At 41.0% G+C, this 14,468-nt stretch overlaps 1 protein-coding gene across 1 annotated transcript in view; it reads right to left on the bottom strand.

The window, feature by feature from the left end:
* The window catches only part of LOC114486805 (proton-coupled amino acid transporter 1-like), a 65,079-nt gene extending 51,772 nt beyond the window's left edge, over positions 1 to 13,307 (bottom strand). The window contains exons 1-2 of the mRNA XM_028493457.2: positions 13,158 to 13,307; positions 12,284 to 12,339 (exon numbers count right to left, since the gene is read on the bottom strand). Coding sequence (XP_028349258.1) covers positions 12,284 to 12,339; positions 13,158 to 13,307 — 206 coding nt within the window. The remainder of the gene's footprint in view (positions 1 to 12,283; positions 12,340 to 13,157) is intronic.
* Between the last annotated feature and the right edge of the window lie 1,161 nt (positions 13,308 to 14,468).

Here is a 14,468-nt window from a genome sequence, read left to right as displayed (position 1 = left end):
GCGGCCTCTAGAGCACAGGCTCAGTAGTTGTGGCTCACGGGCTTGGTTGCCCCGCGGCACGTGGGACCTCCCCGGACCAGGGCTCGAACCCGTGTCCCCTGCATTGGCAGGCGGATTCTTAACCACTGTGCCACCAGGGGAGCCCTCCATGTCTTTTTATGGCTTGATAGCTGATTTTTTTTTTTTTAACTGCTGAATAATATTGCACTGTCTGAATATACCACAGTTTATCTGTCCACCTACTGAAGGATGTCGTGGTTGCTTCTAAGTTTTGGTAATTATGAATAAACCTGCTACAAACATTCGTGTAAGGTCTTTGTGTTACCAAAAGTTTTCAGCTCATTTGAGAAAATACCAAGGAATGCAATTGCTGAATCATATGGTAAGAATCGGTTTAGTATTGTGAGAAACCACCAAACCGTTTTCCGAAGTGGCTATTTCATACCATTGTGCATTCCCACCAGCAGTGTGAGTGTTCCCGTCACTCCACATCCTCACCAGCATTTTATGTTGTCAGTGTTGTGGATTTTGGCCATTCTGATAGGTGTGTAGTGATATCTCCATGTTGTTGTAACTTGCATTTCCCTAATGACATATGAAGTGAAGCATCTTTTCGTATGCTTTTTTTGCTCTCTGTACACTTCTTTTGATGAGAGGTCTGTTCTAGGTCTTTTGCCCATTTTTTAATCGGGTTGTTCATTTTCTTATTGTTGAGTTTTAAGAGAGAAAACAGTCCTTTTTCAGATATGCTTTTGCAAGTATTTTCTCTTAGTCTATGGCTTGTCTTCTCATTGTCTTCACACATCCATTTTTGTCCTATGTTTTTCATCCTAACATACCTACTCATCTCCCTTCCTTCTACTCACATCGCCATCTCCAGCTCTGTCCTGTCAGACTGTAGGTGATAGGCTGTGGCCTTGCACCACAAGGGTGTCCTAATGAACTGTGCCCCACCACTTTTGCTGCTGGTGAGAGCCTCCGAGCCATCTCACAAAGAAGACTTCCTTTGCTTTAGTTCTACCCCCAGGTTCTGCCAGTTCTCCTGCTATACCTTTATACACATAGCAGAACAAGGCCTCTTGATTGTGCTCCATCAGCCAAGAGTTTGTTCCATCACAAAAGTAGTGTCCTTTTTTCACTTTCAACACACACAGTTTTATTTAATTTATTTATTGTTTAAATATTTATTTATTTATTTATTTGGCTGCATCGGGTCTTACTTGCGGCAAGAGGGCTCTTCGTTGTGGCGTGCGGGCCTCTCTCTAGTTGTGGCACATGGGCTCCAGAGCACGTGGGCTTAGTTGCCCCACAGTATGTGGGATCTTAGTTCCCTGATCAGGGATCGAACCCACTTCCCCTGCATTGGAAGGTGAATTTTTAACCACCGGACAACCAGGGAAGTCCCAACACACACAATTTAAAAAATAATATTGAATATGTTTTTAAAACTCGACAAAATTTTTAAAAATAACGTTTAATATATATGTATATAAATTATTTATACATAATATTTATAAATATATTTAAAAGGCCTGGACTTAATCACACTACATTGTTAAAAGTAGTTACTTTTGAGGAAAGAAGTGGGAAGAAGAATTAGATTGGGATGAAGTGGGGAGAGGGGTATGAATACGGATGTTCCTTTTTTATGTATATACTTCTGTACCATTTGACCGTTGTTTAATAAGCTTTCATCACCACTACATTTTTTAACTAAATGGGAAGAAAAGTCACATTACTTCTCATTTCCTTGAAATTCTGATGTGCCCTTGAGAGTATGAACCCCTGCACTCCTGGTAAAAACTGTTGTAGTAAGGGGTAGCGTGTATGATAATCTTCATTGCTAGCACAAAGACCAGCAATTTGTGTGGTGTCTGGGAAGCAGCAGGGTGTAATAGGAAAATCACTGTTGTGGAGCCAGGAGACCTGAGGTCAGATCTTGAATCAGCCATGTGATCTGAGGTACTCTGCAAACATCTTTACTCACCCTTACTGACTCTGTTAATTGTGGACCAGCCTACACAGAAAGAGCCAAGGGCCAAGACAGGATAGGACCAAAGTTGTAGGATGTGGGCAATGGAGGCCCTTCAGCTCCACTGGCTTCAGCAGCCAGGACTAAGAAGCTAGAAGTTGCAGGTAAGCACAAAAGGCAGAGGGGCCAGGCTAAGGAGGCCCAAGGGCAGTATAAGATGGCTCATGACCCTGAACAGCATGCAGCAACTCAAAGTCAGATGGATCCTGTGTGTACTTCCTAGAAGATCAGTCCATTCACCGAGAAACCAGCATCTCGTTCACTCATTAATTAATTCATCCACTTACTGAACAAGTGTCAATTGAGTACTCGCTATAGATCAGGCACCATGCTAGCTGTTAGGGAGATAAGGATAAATGAAACAGGTATGATCCCTACCTTGGTGGAGTTTCATGACCTAGCGGCAGAGACCGAAAATAAATAAGAAAATAAGTAAATGTATAATTATGAATTAGGATAAGAGCACAGGGGGATGGGGAAAACCTGTCTGAGGACGTGAAGTTTAAGCCAAAGATATGGAGGGCAAGAGCCGACCAAATGAAGAGGCGTGGGAATGGTATCAGCAAAAGGCCATGGAGTGGGAAGAGCTGAGAGTCCTCCAGAAGCTGGTGAAGCATGCTGAGTGAGGAGGAAGAGATGTCAAAGGAAAGAAGGAAAAGGGAGACCGGAGCCAATCATGTGCTAGAATGTTATTCCAGGAGTAGAGGAAAGCTCCATAAGGGTCGTAAGCAGAGGAAGGGCATGACATAATCAATAATTTTTAAAAGATATCTATAGCTGCCGCATGGATCATAGATGGGCGAGCCAAAAGAATCAGATTCATTCCATGCGGGAAGAGATGGCCAACACTGAGCAGAGTGTTCAGTGTCCAAGTCAAGTCAGAATTTTCAGGGGTCAGAGCCTTCCTTCTCCAAGCAGATGAGACTGGACAGCAGATAATGGGATAGGGAGGCCAAGGCAGGCCCTCGGCTCCATAACTACCTGGACACAGAGGTTCTGCCTGGGAATATACCTGGACACATGTAAAAAGAGCCTGCCAGGGCATTCCTGCCTCTTCTTGAGCAGCAGGAGGTCTGAGGCTGCCACAAGGCTTCCTACCTATGGCTGTGGGTAGCAGGGGCACCCAGGCAAGACAGGTGAGGCAGAGGGTAATAACTCCAGCACAGTGGGTGGCCCCATATTCTGTCTGCCTTTCTTCTTTTTATAACCAGAAATCTTCTCCTCCCAGCACCCACATGCAATCATGTTCTTCCTCCTGTTTGTGAACTAGCTGGGATTCTTCTTTGTGTGCCTCATGTTTGTGGTAGATAACTGTAAACAGGTAGGGCAAAGCCCTGTAGCAGAAATGCAAGATGGCAGGAGATATCCCAGCTTGAGCTTCCAGCAGCTCCCTCCCAATCAACCAAGTTAGTGAAAGCCTAAACAATTGAGCCTTTGCTTTTGAAAGCCTAAACAATTCAGTCCTTATCTCAAAGCAGCAACAGATAAAACCCAAGCATACCTTTTCTACTTGAGAATCTTCAAGGTCTCCCTGCTGCACAGGATATATTCTACTCTGGCTCATAAAACTGGGGGCGACCTGGCCCCCACCTACCATCCAGCCTGATTTTCCACTTCTCTTCTGAATGTGTCCTACGCTCCAAAACATCTGAGTTCTCCAGTGCTCCCACATATATCTCCTCTTTCCCACCACTGACCCTTTACTTCTGCTGTTCTTCTCACATGCAGTGTCCTTCCTCCTCCACTCTCTCTCTCCGAATATCTAAATCAGGGGTCCCCAACCCCCGGGCCGTGGACCAGTGCGGGTCCGAGACCTGTTAGGAACCAGGCCACACAGCAGGAGGTGAGTGGCTGGTGAGCAAGCGAAGCTTCTTCTGTATTTACAGCTGCTCCCCATCGCTGGCATTATCACCTGAGCTCCGCCTCCTGTCAGATCAACGGCAGCATTAGATTCTCATAGGAGCACGAACCGTACTGTGAACTGTGCATGTGAGGGATCTAGGTTGCGCGCTCCACATGAGAATCTAGTGCCTGATGATCTGCAGTGGAGCTGAGGCGGTGATGCTAGCGCTGGGGAGCGGCTGCAAATACAGATTATCATTAGCAGAGAGGTTTGACTGCCCAGAGACCATAGTAAATCAACTGCTTGCAGACTCTTATCAAAACCCTATCGGTGAGTGGCAAGTGACAATTAAGCTGCATCTGGTGGCAAGTGAGTTGATGTACTTCAGTTGTACAGCTGCATCTGATGGCAGGCTTTAAGTCAGAATCTGACACTTATTTTAGTTCGGGTGTGGCCTGCCCATTATTTTATTTACCACTTCCGTCCACGCCTCTTTCCCACACTGCACACTTGTCTCAGTCACAGTTTTGGTAAGTCCACAAGCTAACCCTAGCCAAAACGAGTGAAAAACAAATGTCTCTGGGGAGCTTCTTTGAAAAGGGGGAAAGACCCAATGATGAAACAGCAGAAGACTCCAAGACCTCCAACAAAAAGAAAGCTGCATTTAAAAGAAAATACCAAGAGTCCTACTTGAATTACAGGTTTATTGCAACAGGTGATTCACATTCTCCAAGACTGCTTTGTATAATATGTGGCAACTGGCTATCCAACGAAGAAAACTTTAAAACAGCTTCACCACATGGAGACCAAGCACCCTGCATTAAAAGACAAGCCTTTGGAGTTTTTCAAAAGAAAAACATGTGAACACGAAGAACAGAAGCAATTATTGAAGAACACCACTTCATCAGACGTGTCTGCACTGAGAGCATCATTCTTAGTGGCTAACTGCATTGCTAAAGCTAAGAAGCCCTTTACTGTTGGTGAAGAGTTGATCCTGCCTTCTGCTAAGGACATTTGTCGTGAACTTTTAGGAGAGGCTGCAGTTCAAAAGGTGGCACGTGTTCCTCTTTCGGCTAGCACCATAACTAGACGATGAAATAGCAGAGGATACTGAGGCACAATTGTTAGAGAGGATTAATGAATGAGTCACCATGGTATGCAATCCAGGTTGATGAGTCTACCGATGTTGACAAGACAACAATGCTTGTTTTTGTGCGATATATTTTTCAGGAGGATGTTCATGAGGATATGTTATGTGTACTTTTGTTGCCCATCAACACTGCAGCTGCAGAACTATTCGAGTCTTTGAATGACTACATGTCAGGAAAACTGAATTGGTCATTTTGTGTTGGTACATGCACGGATGCAGCAGCTGCCATGACTGGATGGCTTTCTGGTTTCACTACTCGGGTCAAAGAGGTCGCTTCTGAATGTGAGTCTATGCACTGTGTCAACCATAGAGAAGTGCTGGCTAGCCAAAAAATGTCACCTGAACTTAACAATGTTTTGCAGGATGTGATTAAAATTATCAGTCACATTAAAGTACATGCCCTTAACTCACATCTGTTCGCACAGCTCTGTGAGGAGATGGACACAGAGCACACACACGCATACACACGTCTTCTCTTATACACAGAAGTGAGATGGCTTCTAAAGGTATATCTCTGCCCAGAGTTTTTGAGTTACAAGAGCTGCTCCAGAGATTTCTTTTAGAAAAACAGTCACCACTGGCAGCACATTTCAGTGACACAGAATGGGTCACAAAACTTCCTTACTGGTGTGACATATTCAACCTGCTCAACGATCTGTCACTTCAGGGGAGAACAACAACTGTGTTGACATCGGCAGATGAAGTGGCTGCATTCAAAGCGAAACTGGAATTAGGAGGGGTGACAAGTGAACATTGGGATTTTTGACATGTTTCAAACATTAGCAGAGATTTTGAAAGAGACTGAGCCAGGGCCTTCTTTCTCCCAGCTGGTGCATGATCACCTATCTCAGCTTTCAAAAGAGTTTAAGCATAACTTCCCAACCACAAAAGACCCCCAAAATGAGAAGGAATGGATCTGCGACCCATTTGTGAATAAGCCAGGTGAATCAACTTTGTCCATGCTAGAAGAGGATCAACTGCGTGAGATCGCAAATGACAGTGACCTTAAAAGCATGTTTGAGACAACTTCAAATCTCCATACGTTCTGGATTAAAGTCAAGGCGGAATATCCTGAGATTGCCACAAAAGCACTGAAAAGCCTGCTTCCATTTCCAACATCCTGTCTTTGTGAAGCAGAGCTTTCTGCAGTGACAGCAACCAAAACGAGATCATGGAGTAGACTGCACATAAGCAACACACTTCGGGTGTCGCTGTCTCCCATCACCCCCAGGTGGGACCATCTAGTTGCAGGAAAACAAGCTCAGGGCTCCCACTGGTTCTGCATTATGGTGAGTTGTATAATTATTTCATTATATATTACAATGTAATAATTACAGAAATAAAATGCACACTAAATGTAATGCGCTTGAATCATCCTGAAACCATCACCCCCACCGACCTGGTCCGTGGAAAAATTGTCTTCCACGAAACCAGTCCCTAAAAAGTTGGGGGACCGCTGGTCTAAATTACACCCATTCTACATGCCCACCTCCTCTGGGTATTGTTCCCTGATCCACACAGCAGAATCACCACCTTATTTTTTCCCTTCTCAATTCAACCCTATTTAAAAAAAAAAAAGGAGGAGATAGATTTATTTTTTTCCTTTAATTTATTTATTAAAAAATTTTTTTAGTTTATTGAGGTAACGTTGATTTATAACATTATATAAATTTCATGTGTAGGACATTATATTTCGACTTCTCACCACCAAAAGTTTAGTTTCCATCAATCACCTGTTGATTTTAAAAAATATTCACAACCTGAAAGTTGAGAGTTATGTTTTATCCAGTGGGAATTTTTAGGACTACAAGCCCAGGAGGCAGCACCTCAAGTAACCCTGAGAGAACTGCTTCAAGGAGGTGATGGGGGGAGCCAGGTTATATAGAAGTTTTGCAACAAAGGGCAGGTAGTCAGGAACATCAAAAAATTATTGTTAATTAAAGAAAACCAGATATCCCAAGTTAAGGAATTTAGCACTTTTCTGTGTATGGGAAGATGCAAGAGTCTCAGCTCACTGAACTCATTCCTTTGATATGCATCTCAGCTATCTAGGGACAGTATCCTATATTTTCATATTCTTAGTTTCACAGTAGGGAGTGGCTGCAATCTGATGGCTGCCTGATGGCAGGTATTCTTTCCTTCCTGAGTTTCCTCAGGGCTCACCTGCTCACGCTGGAGGGCTGCAATCACTGACGAGTGTGACATCCTTTGTTTACATATTCCATTTATCAGTCCCTCCTTTTGGTCAGAAATTTGATCAATGTTTGGGAGACATTTCATGACCAAATTTTGTCCCACCGCTGGGAGGCTCATCCCAGATCAGGAGAAAATCCTTGTTGCTATGCCATTCCAGGTGTTAATTTTTGGATTAGATTCTCTGGATCCTCTGTCTTACTAGTCTGCTATGATCTAGGAAATATTTTTTCTTATCGTTTCTTCCCATACCTAGAATCACACTATTACAATTATAAGAGTCATAAATGTGATTTATTTTTTCAATATGTTTAGCCATCATCAAATTTGTTGGAGACCTGGTTACCCACTGAGTACTGTAAGAGACAACAATCTTACAAGATAGACAGGATATAAGTAATGTAGCTAGTAATATTGACAAAGTCATAGTGCAGCAGGGAGACACAAATCATCAACAATTCGGAAACAAGGAACAAATTAAAACAAGGATTAGTATAACTGGTTATAATAAACCATCAAGTCCATAGGAGAGCCAGCTGGAGAAGCCAAATTATGGGCAGGATCAGGTAGAGAGAAAAAGATAAATGTTTTCTCTTTGTTTACAAAGGTATACTTTATCAACTTGTATGTCATAGCATAAGAGAAATTTTTTTCTGAAAAACAAAGATTAAAGCTAGTATACTTCCCAAAGTCAAAAAAGTTATAAATCATATTCATCAGTTCATTCAGTCCCATGTAATTGATTCCTGTTGATCTGGATGAAGTAATCAGGTTTTCCGTCATTTGTTACACAGTAAAGGCCATCAGAAACGTACGTTTGTTAAAAAAAAAAGTTCTTTTTATGAGTCTTGAAAATCTTCATTTTGTAAAAGCATCAGGACAAAACTTAAAATAACGTGGTTAAAGATTAGCGTACAAGGCAATTAATAGGAAAACATGGATATTTCTGTGACATAAAACATTTTAGAATAACTGGAATTATGACTAATAACATTATATCAGGGCATACCAGATGTTAGGAATTCCATATAAATTTTGGAGTATCTGTATTAGTGACATTTATACATACACTATAACCTAATTTTCATCTCCAGTCACTTGACATTGTTTCTGAAGTAATTGAACATACGAAATAAACTTAGTTTAACATTCCTCTCTAAGATGTCTGACATGTTCCTTCAAAGCATCCCAGAGTCAGCTGGAGGCTAAAAGAGCTTTAGTTGGATTTTAATATTTGGGAAGTTTGTTAAAAATATCAAAAACATTTTAAAACATAACAGGTCACTGTGAAACAATACTTATTCATTTAACCAAAGTCACAAAAAGATTACTTAAGGGCACAGAAACTCACACAATCTGTTATCAAAAAGGAGCACTCTGAGAAACTTTGTTCAAATTCCAGTCTTGTACCGGCTTATTTAACAACAAAATCTTTTCACTTAATTAACTTCAATCTAAATTTAGTTAATCCTGACCATGTATCAAACGTTTTCCCCCCCTCAGGGTTTTTTTCCACAACCTTTCATCACTTCTGTCTTTATATCAGCCTGTCCCTTATTTTTTTATCCAAATAAACCAACCAGCCCTAAGACATATTTTTTTTTTCCCCTCAATAAAATGTAATTCCATTCCTCAAACCTTCTTTACTGAAAACGCACATTCTACTTTCCTACTGAACACTGAAATGTTCCCGTATTATTCCTGTTAGCTTTAATTACATGTTAAATTGGAATCCTCAACTCTTAAAAACCTTAATTTCTAGTGAAAGTTAAGAAGTAAGCAATTATGAACTTTCTTTCACATTAGCACTCTGTAGATTGGTGGACATAAATACCAGTGATGATTTCTAAAAACATTTGTTTTCTTACAGAGGACATCTCAGGGTGGCACCAAACATTTTCATTAATAGTCCTAAATACTTTTAGTTTCTCTATTTAGTAATTGATGTCCAGTATCTTATTTTTTTGGAAATTATCTAGCTATTTAATAAACTTCCATCACTTAAATTAGCAGAACTCTAGAACTTTAAGGTATCAAATATCTGTAAAGATCATTTTAACTAGACATTTCTAAAATATAATTAATTTTAAAGAGTTTACCCAAAAGCTCTTATCTCATTTACATTTACTTTAAAGTTTCAGCATATCAAGTTATTTCCTTGCAACAGATATAATAAGGTCTTATTTGACTTCTATTAAACCTGGGTAATAAATCATTATACTTAATGTTGATGACTAAGGATCTGTCTATTAATTAGATCAACAAACAAACTTTAATACCAGATATCAACTTAATATTGAATATTTCCCAGTTCATGTGAACCTGAAAGTCATTTTGGCCTGTTTCTTTATTCGTAAGCACTTTCTTTTAAAATTAAGTAGAGCTCTTTATAAATTCAATTTTGATAATACTTTCCAGAGGTAGAGATTTCATGTATATAATGTGTACATAGACATAAACAGGCAACACTAGAGAGCTCATGGCTTCACTTAAAAAAAAAAAGACTTAGTTATGAATCGGGTATTACAATATAAACTTACCAGTTTACAAAGAACAGTTGGAATACGTTAAAGTTGCGTGCTCAGATGACTAAGGCTTTACTATTTGTAAAGTTTGGCTGAGGGAGCATTCCCAGCGGTTTGAATTTTAAAACTGCCACTTCGCTTTTTTTTCTTTGGTTTCAGGTCTTGCCAGACTGAGCTAATTAGGCTGTCTCCAGTCCTTATGGCCTGTATTTGCATTTTCAGTTTGTAGAGATTTGCAAGCGAACGACAGTTGCTTTTAGTTTCCCAAAGAACAGGTTTGTTACCTGAACCATACTAAAAGCTTTTATCAGTGACAAGATTTCTAACTAAACTGAAATTTGTTTTACAAGTTCTGTGTTCTAGAACTTTAGTGTTTAATTTCTCATGCCTTTAATGTTTTGTATAAGGCATTCAGCAAAGACCTTTCTGAGTTTACAAGTTAAACCAGAGCAAAAGCACTGTTTTTCTTTTTATTAGTCCTTGAATGTTACTTCCCAGTTTTACTTATTTTTATGGCTCAGGTAACACTATTGGTGTCTTTTAGTATGTTCAATGAATATTTCCTGAGGGGCGGATTTATATGCCTTGTCTTATAATACCATGTAGGGGAGGTATTTTCCAGTGAAGCATGTCTGTCCCACAATATAGTTAAACAAAACAGATGTATCCATCTTATATAAAGTCCATTTAAATATACCAATTTTATATATTTGCATCTCAATGCTATCAACTTTATACTTTTACTTTTCATTAGGATCCAATCAACAAGCTTACAGGAGGAGTTCTGTATTTTTATATAAATGGCTCTGGGGTCCCCAGAGTGGGTTTGAGCCAAGGAACTCAGACCCTTTGGCCTAGCTGTTGTCCCAAATCGTTGTTGGTCAGGTATCTCAGCGTTAAAAAAATATTTTTTTCTAGCCCCTTAAATATATTTTAAAACTGGGGTAAATAGAACAGACTGGTTTGGCTTTTAATGTTGGGGACCAGTAAGGGGGGTCCCTTTTGACCCATTTAACCTTAGGTCATGTAGTAATGTCAGAACCTTGTGTTTTAATTACATAAATGTCCATTTTATTTATCCCATTTTAAATAACCATCTAAAGATTTCTTTATTTATTTGAGATAATTCCTTTAAAATTTCTACCTTGGTGGAAATAGTATCCAGACTTTCCTTACAGGATTTTTCCTGTTAACATTAATTATTCTAATGTTTTTATTAGCATCTGTAAGACCCATTGAGGAAAAGCAAAGATCACGAATGAAGTTTCCCAAACCAGTTTTTCTTACTTGTTTTAAACTAAAGATGTTCTTAGGTTAATCATTAGATGTATTTCTTTTTTCCACTTTTAATTTGATTTTTTTTGTTTTTATAGGTACCAGTAAAACAGTTGTTTATAATGAGAGTGCACTAGATTCACCAATTTGTTAGTTTCTCCAGTTTTAAAAGGATCCATCATTTGGCCATTAATAACGTATATATATTTATAGTGATTCAAATCATTAAGACGCAAGAGCCTTCCGCATAAGAGAGTGGGGGAGGATGTAACCAAAGTAAAATACGAGAGTTTACTCTCAGAAACAGTATGGCAGATGTCAAGTTTTCAAAACATATACATACACACACAGACATACAATGGAATGTCCTAAGAAGATCAGGTAGAACATATACATCTCAAAGACACAGGGAGAGAAATGCAAGTTTCCCTTTAGAAGGACTTTGTTTAAAGTCAGAATTCTGAAAAGGTATTTTTATCAAGCCAGCTTTTTAACCTTAATTTAACTTAACTTGCCTATGCACTAAAAGGGCCTCCTCATTTTTAGGGCAAGATTTACTTTAATTTCCAATTAAGTAAATACTAATTGATGTAGATCTGAAAACCCGGGCTCATAGGTTCAGATGGTTAACTCAAATTCCTTAGCAAATCCCAATGGATTTTTAAAAAATATTTATTTATTTATTTTGGCTGCACCAGGTCTTAGTTGAAGCACGTGGGCTCTTAGTTGCGGCATGTGGCCTTCTTAGTTGCGGCATGCGGACTCTTAGTTGCGGCATGCGGACTCTTAGTTGCGGCATGCATGCAGGATCTAGTTCCCCGACCAGGGATCGAACCTGTGCCCCCTGCATTGGGAGCGCAGAGTCTTACCCACTGGACCACCAGGGAAGTCCCAGCAAATCCCAATGGATCTTGACTTGGATCAGGAAGTTCCTTAGCCAAGGCTCTAAGTTCTGTTTCGATCCAGGGTGTGTACCTAAGCACCAAGGATGGCTCACCTCTCCCTGTAGTAGTTTTCTCCTTAAAGAGAGCTATAATCACTTCTGATTTTTTATCTTCCTTTGCTGGGGAAGAGGGAGCAGCAGGAAGTGGAAGAGTTGGAAGAGAAAGAGATAGCGTCTGGGCCAGGGAATTCTGATAGGAAAGGAAACATGGGAGGAGCAGAGGGAGAGACAGGGTCAAAGGCAGAGCGCTAGCAGCCTTTTTTAGTTCTGATGGTTTCAAAAAGTTACTCTATCATTTCCTCTTTTAGAAGCTTCTAGGTACCAATCAACGTAAGCTTTCCTTTCAGTCTGGTTGATCTTATGGCCGGCTTTTTCTAACTGTGCGCACAAATATAGCAATTTTGGAATATCAGAAGAACCTAAATTTGGCCATTTTAGGTTGAGATCTCCTTTAGTATAGTTTCCCCAATTAACTAGGTACTTGTATGTATGAGCTTCGTACAGTGTTGTACATGAAATCTGGCTGGGGTGTTAGTCGGAGGTCGGTTTTCTGATGCCCCTCGTTTCTGTGTTTGAGAGATTCTATTTCCCATTTTAAGTTGAATTTGACAGGGATGAAATTTACTAGTGAGGTTGTGTCACGGGCCAGTGTGCTGCTTGTGAGCTTTACTCCTCTAGGCATCACCCTAGAGTCGTTTCCGCTCTCTTCTCCCTTCGGTGGTCTAAGACCACTGCAGGTGCTTGGATCACTGAATGGCCAATTCTTATCTGTGACCCCTGGTTGAGCAAGTGCTTTAATGAATGAGTAGGTGTCCCTATGGGACCACTGCACGGGTATGAGGCCTCTGCCTCTACCACTCCCGTAAATTTCTCAGTTGCCTGAGAAAGCTGTAACCGGCCCAGGGGAGTCTTGTCCCTTTTCTTTAGAGCAAGGCTCCGGACAAATTCTATTAAGGCAGCCAAACTGAGGAAAAGCGTCAGATCAACCTCTTACCTAACTACTCAGCCAACCACTCAGTCTCCTACAACTGAGCAAACCCTGGTTTCTTTCAACCAGGCACTCCCCCCACCCCACCCTCCCCCTGCCCAGTATCTTTCAACTGGGTAGGTATTTCCCTGTTATCTTTCAGCCAAGCCTGGGCGGGGGCAGGTACCTGCTCTACACCACCAAATACAACTCAGGATCATCAACCAACATGGGAGATCCGAGAACCAGGAGAGACCCAAATTCGTCTGGACTCTCCAAGGAGGTGGATGGGCACAAGGGGCCTCTGCTGGTACCAAGGCTCCAGTTCCTCATAGAGTTCAGGCAAAGGAGAGAAGTCCACTCTGGGTCCCTTGTTCATGGTCGCCATAACTGTTGACTTAAAAAAAAATGCACAACGTGAGAGGTGTGAGTTAAGTTTTATTTGGGGCAAAATGAGCACTGCAGCCGAGGAGACAGAGTTTCAGATAGCTCTGAGAAACTGCTCTGAAGAGGCGAGGGGGGAGCCAGGTTATATAGAAGTTTTGTAACAAAGGGCAGGTAGTCTGAATATCAAAAGATTATTGTTAATTAAAGAAAACCAGATATCTCAAGTTAAGGAATTTAGCACTTTTCTATGTATGGAAAGATGCAAGAGTCTGGGCTCACTGAAATCATTCCTTTGATATACACCTCAGCTACCTGGGGCCAGTGTCCTGTGTTTTCACATCCTGAGTTTCCCCAGGGCTCACTGGCTCACATTGGAGGGCTGCAATCATTGATGACTGTGACATCCTTTGTTTAAATATTCCATTTATCACCAGTGTGTAACCAGGCCTCCAACAAAATGGATGATGGCCAAACATCTTGAAATAGATCACATTTATGACTCATGAAATAATTGTAATAGTGTGACTCTAGGTATGGGAGGAAGCAACAAAGGAAAACATTTCCTGGATCATAGTAGACAGAGGATCCAGAGAATCTTTAATTATGAACAGGGCCTAATCCAGAAAGTAGCACCTGGAGTGGCATACCAACAGGAATTTTCATCTGATCTGGGATGAGCCTCCCAACGCCATGGGACAAAATTTGGTCATGAAATGTCTCCCAAATATTGGTTGAATTCCAGACCAAGAGGAGGATCTGAGAAATGGAATATTTCCTGCCATATCAGTAAACAAAGGATGTCACAGTCATCAGTGAATGCAGCCACCACGGATGGTAAACTGGTGAGCCCTGAGGGCACTCAGGAAGGAAAGAATACCTGCCATCTAGCAGCCATCAGACTGGGGCCACTCCCTACGATGATCCCTGAGGAAACTCAGGATGTGAAAATACAGGATACTGGCCCCAGATAGCTGAGGTGCATATCCAAGGAATGAGTTCAGTGAGCCCAGACTCTTGCACCTTCCCATACATAGAAAGGCGTTAAATTCCTTAACTTGAGATATCTGGTCTTCTTCAATTAATAATCTTCTGATGTTCCCGACTACCTGCCCTTTGTTGCAAAAACTTCTGTGTAACCTGGCTCCCCCGTTCA

This window comes from Physeter macrocephalus, chromosome 8 (assembly GCF_002837175.3).
Source record: "Physeter macrocephalus isolate SW-GA chromosome 8, ASM283717v5, whole genome shotgun sequence".
Classification (NCBI taxonomy): Eukaryota; Metazoa; Chordata; class Mammalia; order Artiodactyla; family Physeteridae; genus Physeter; species Physeter macrocephalus.
The sequence above is the reverse complement of the archived record's forward strand: the minus strand, read 5'-3'. Positions and strand labels throughout refer to the sequence as shown.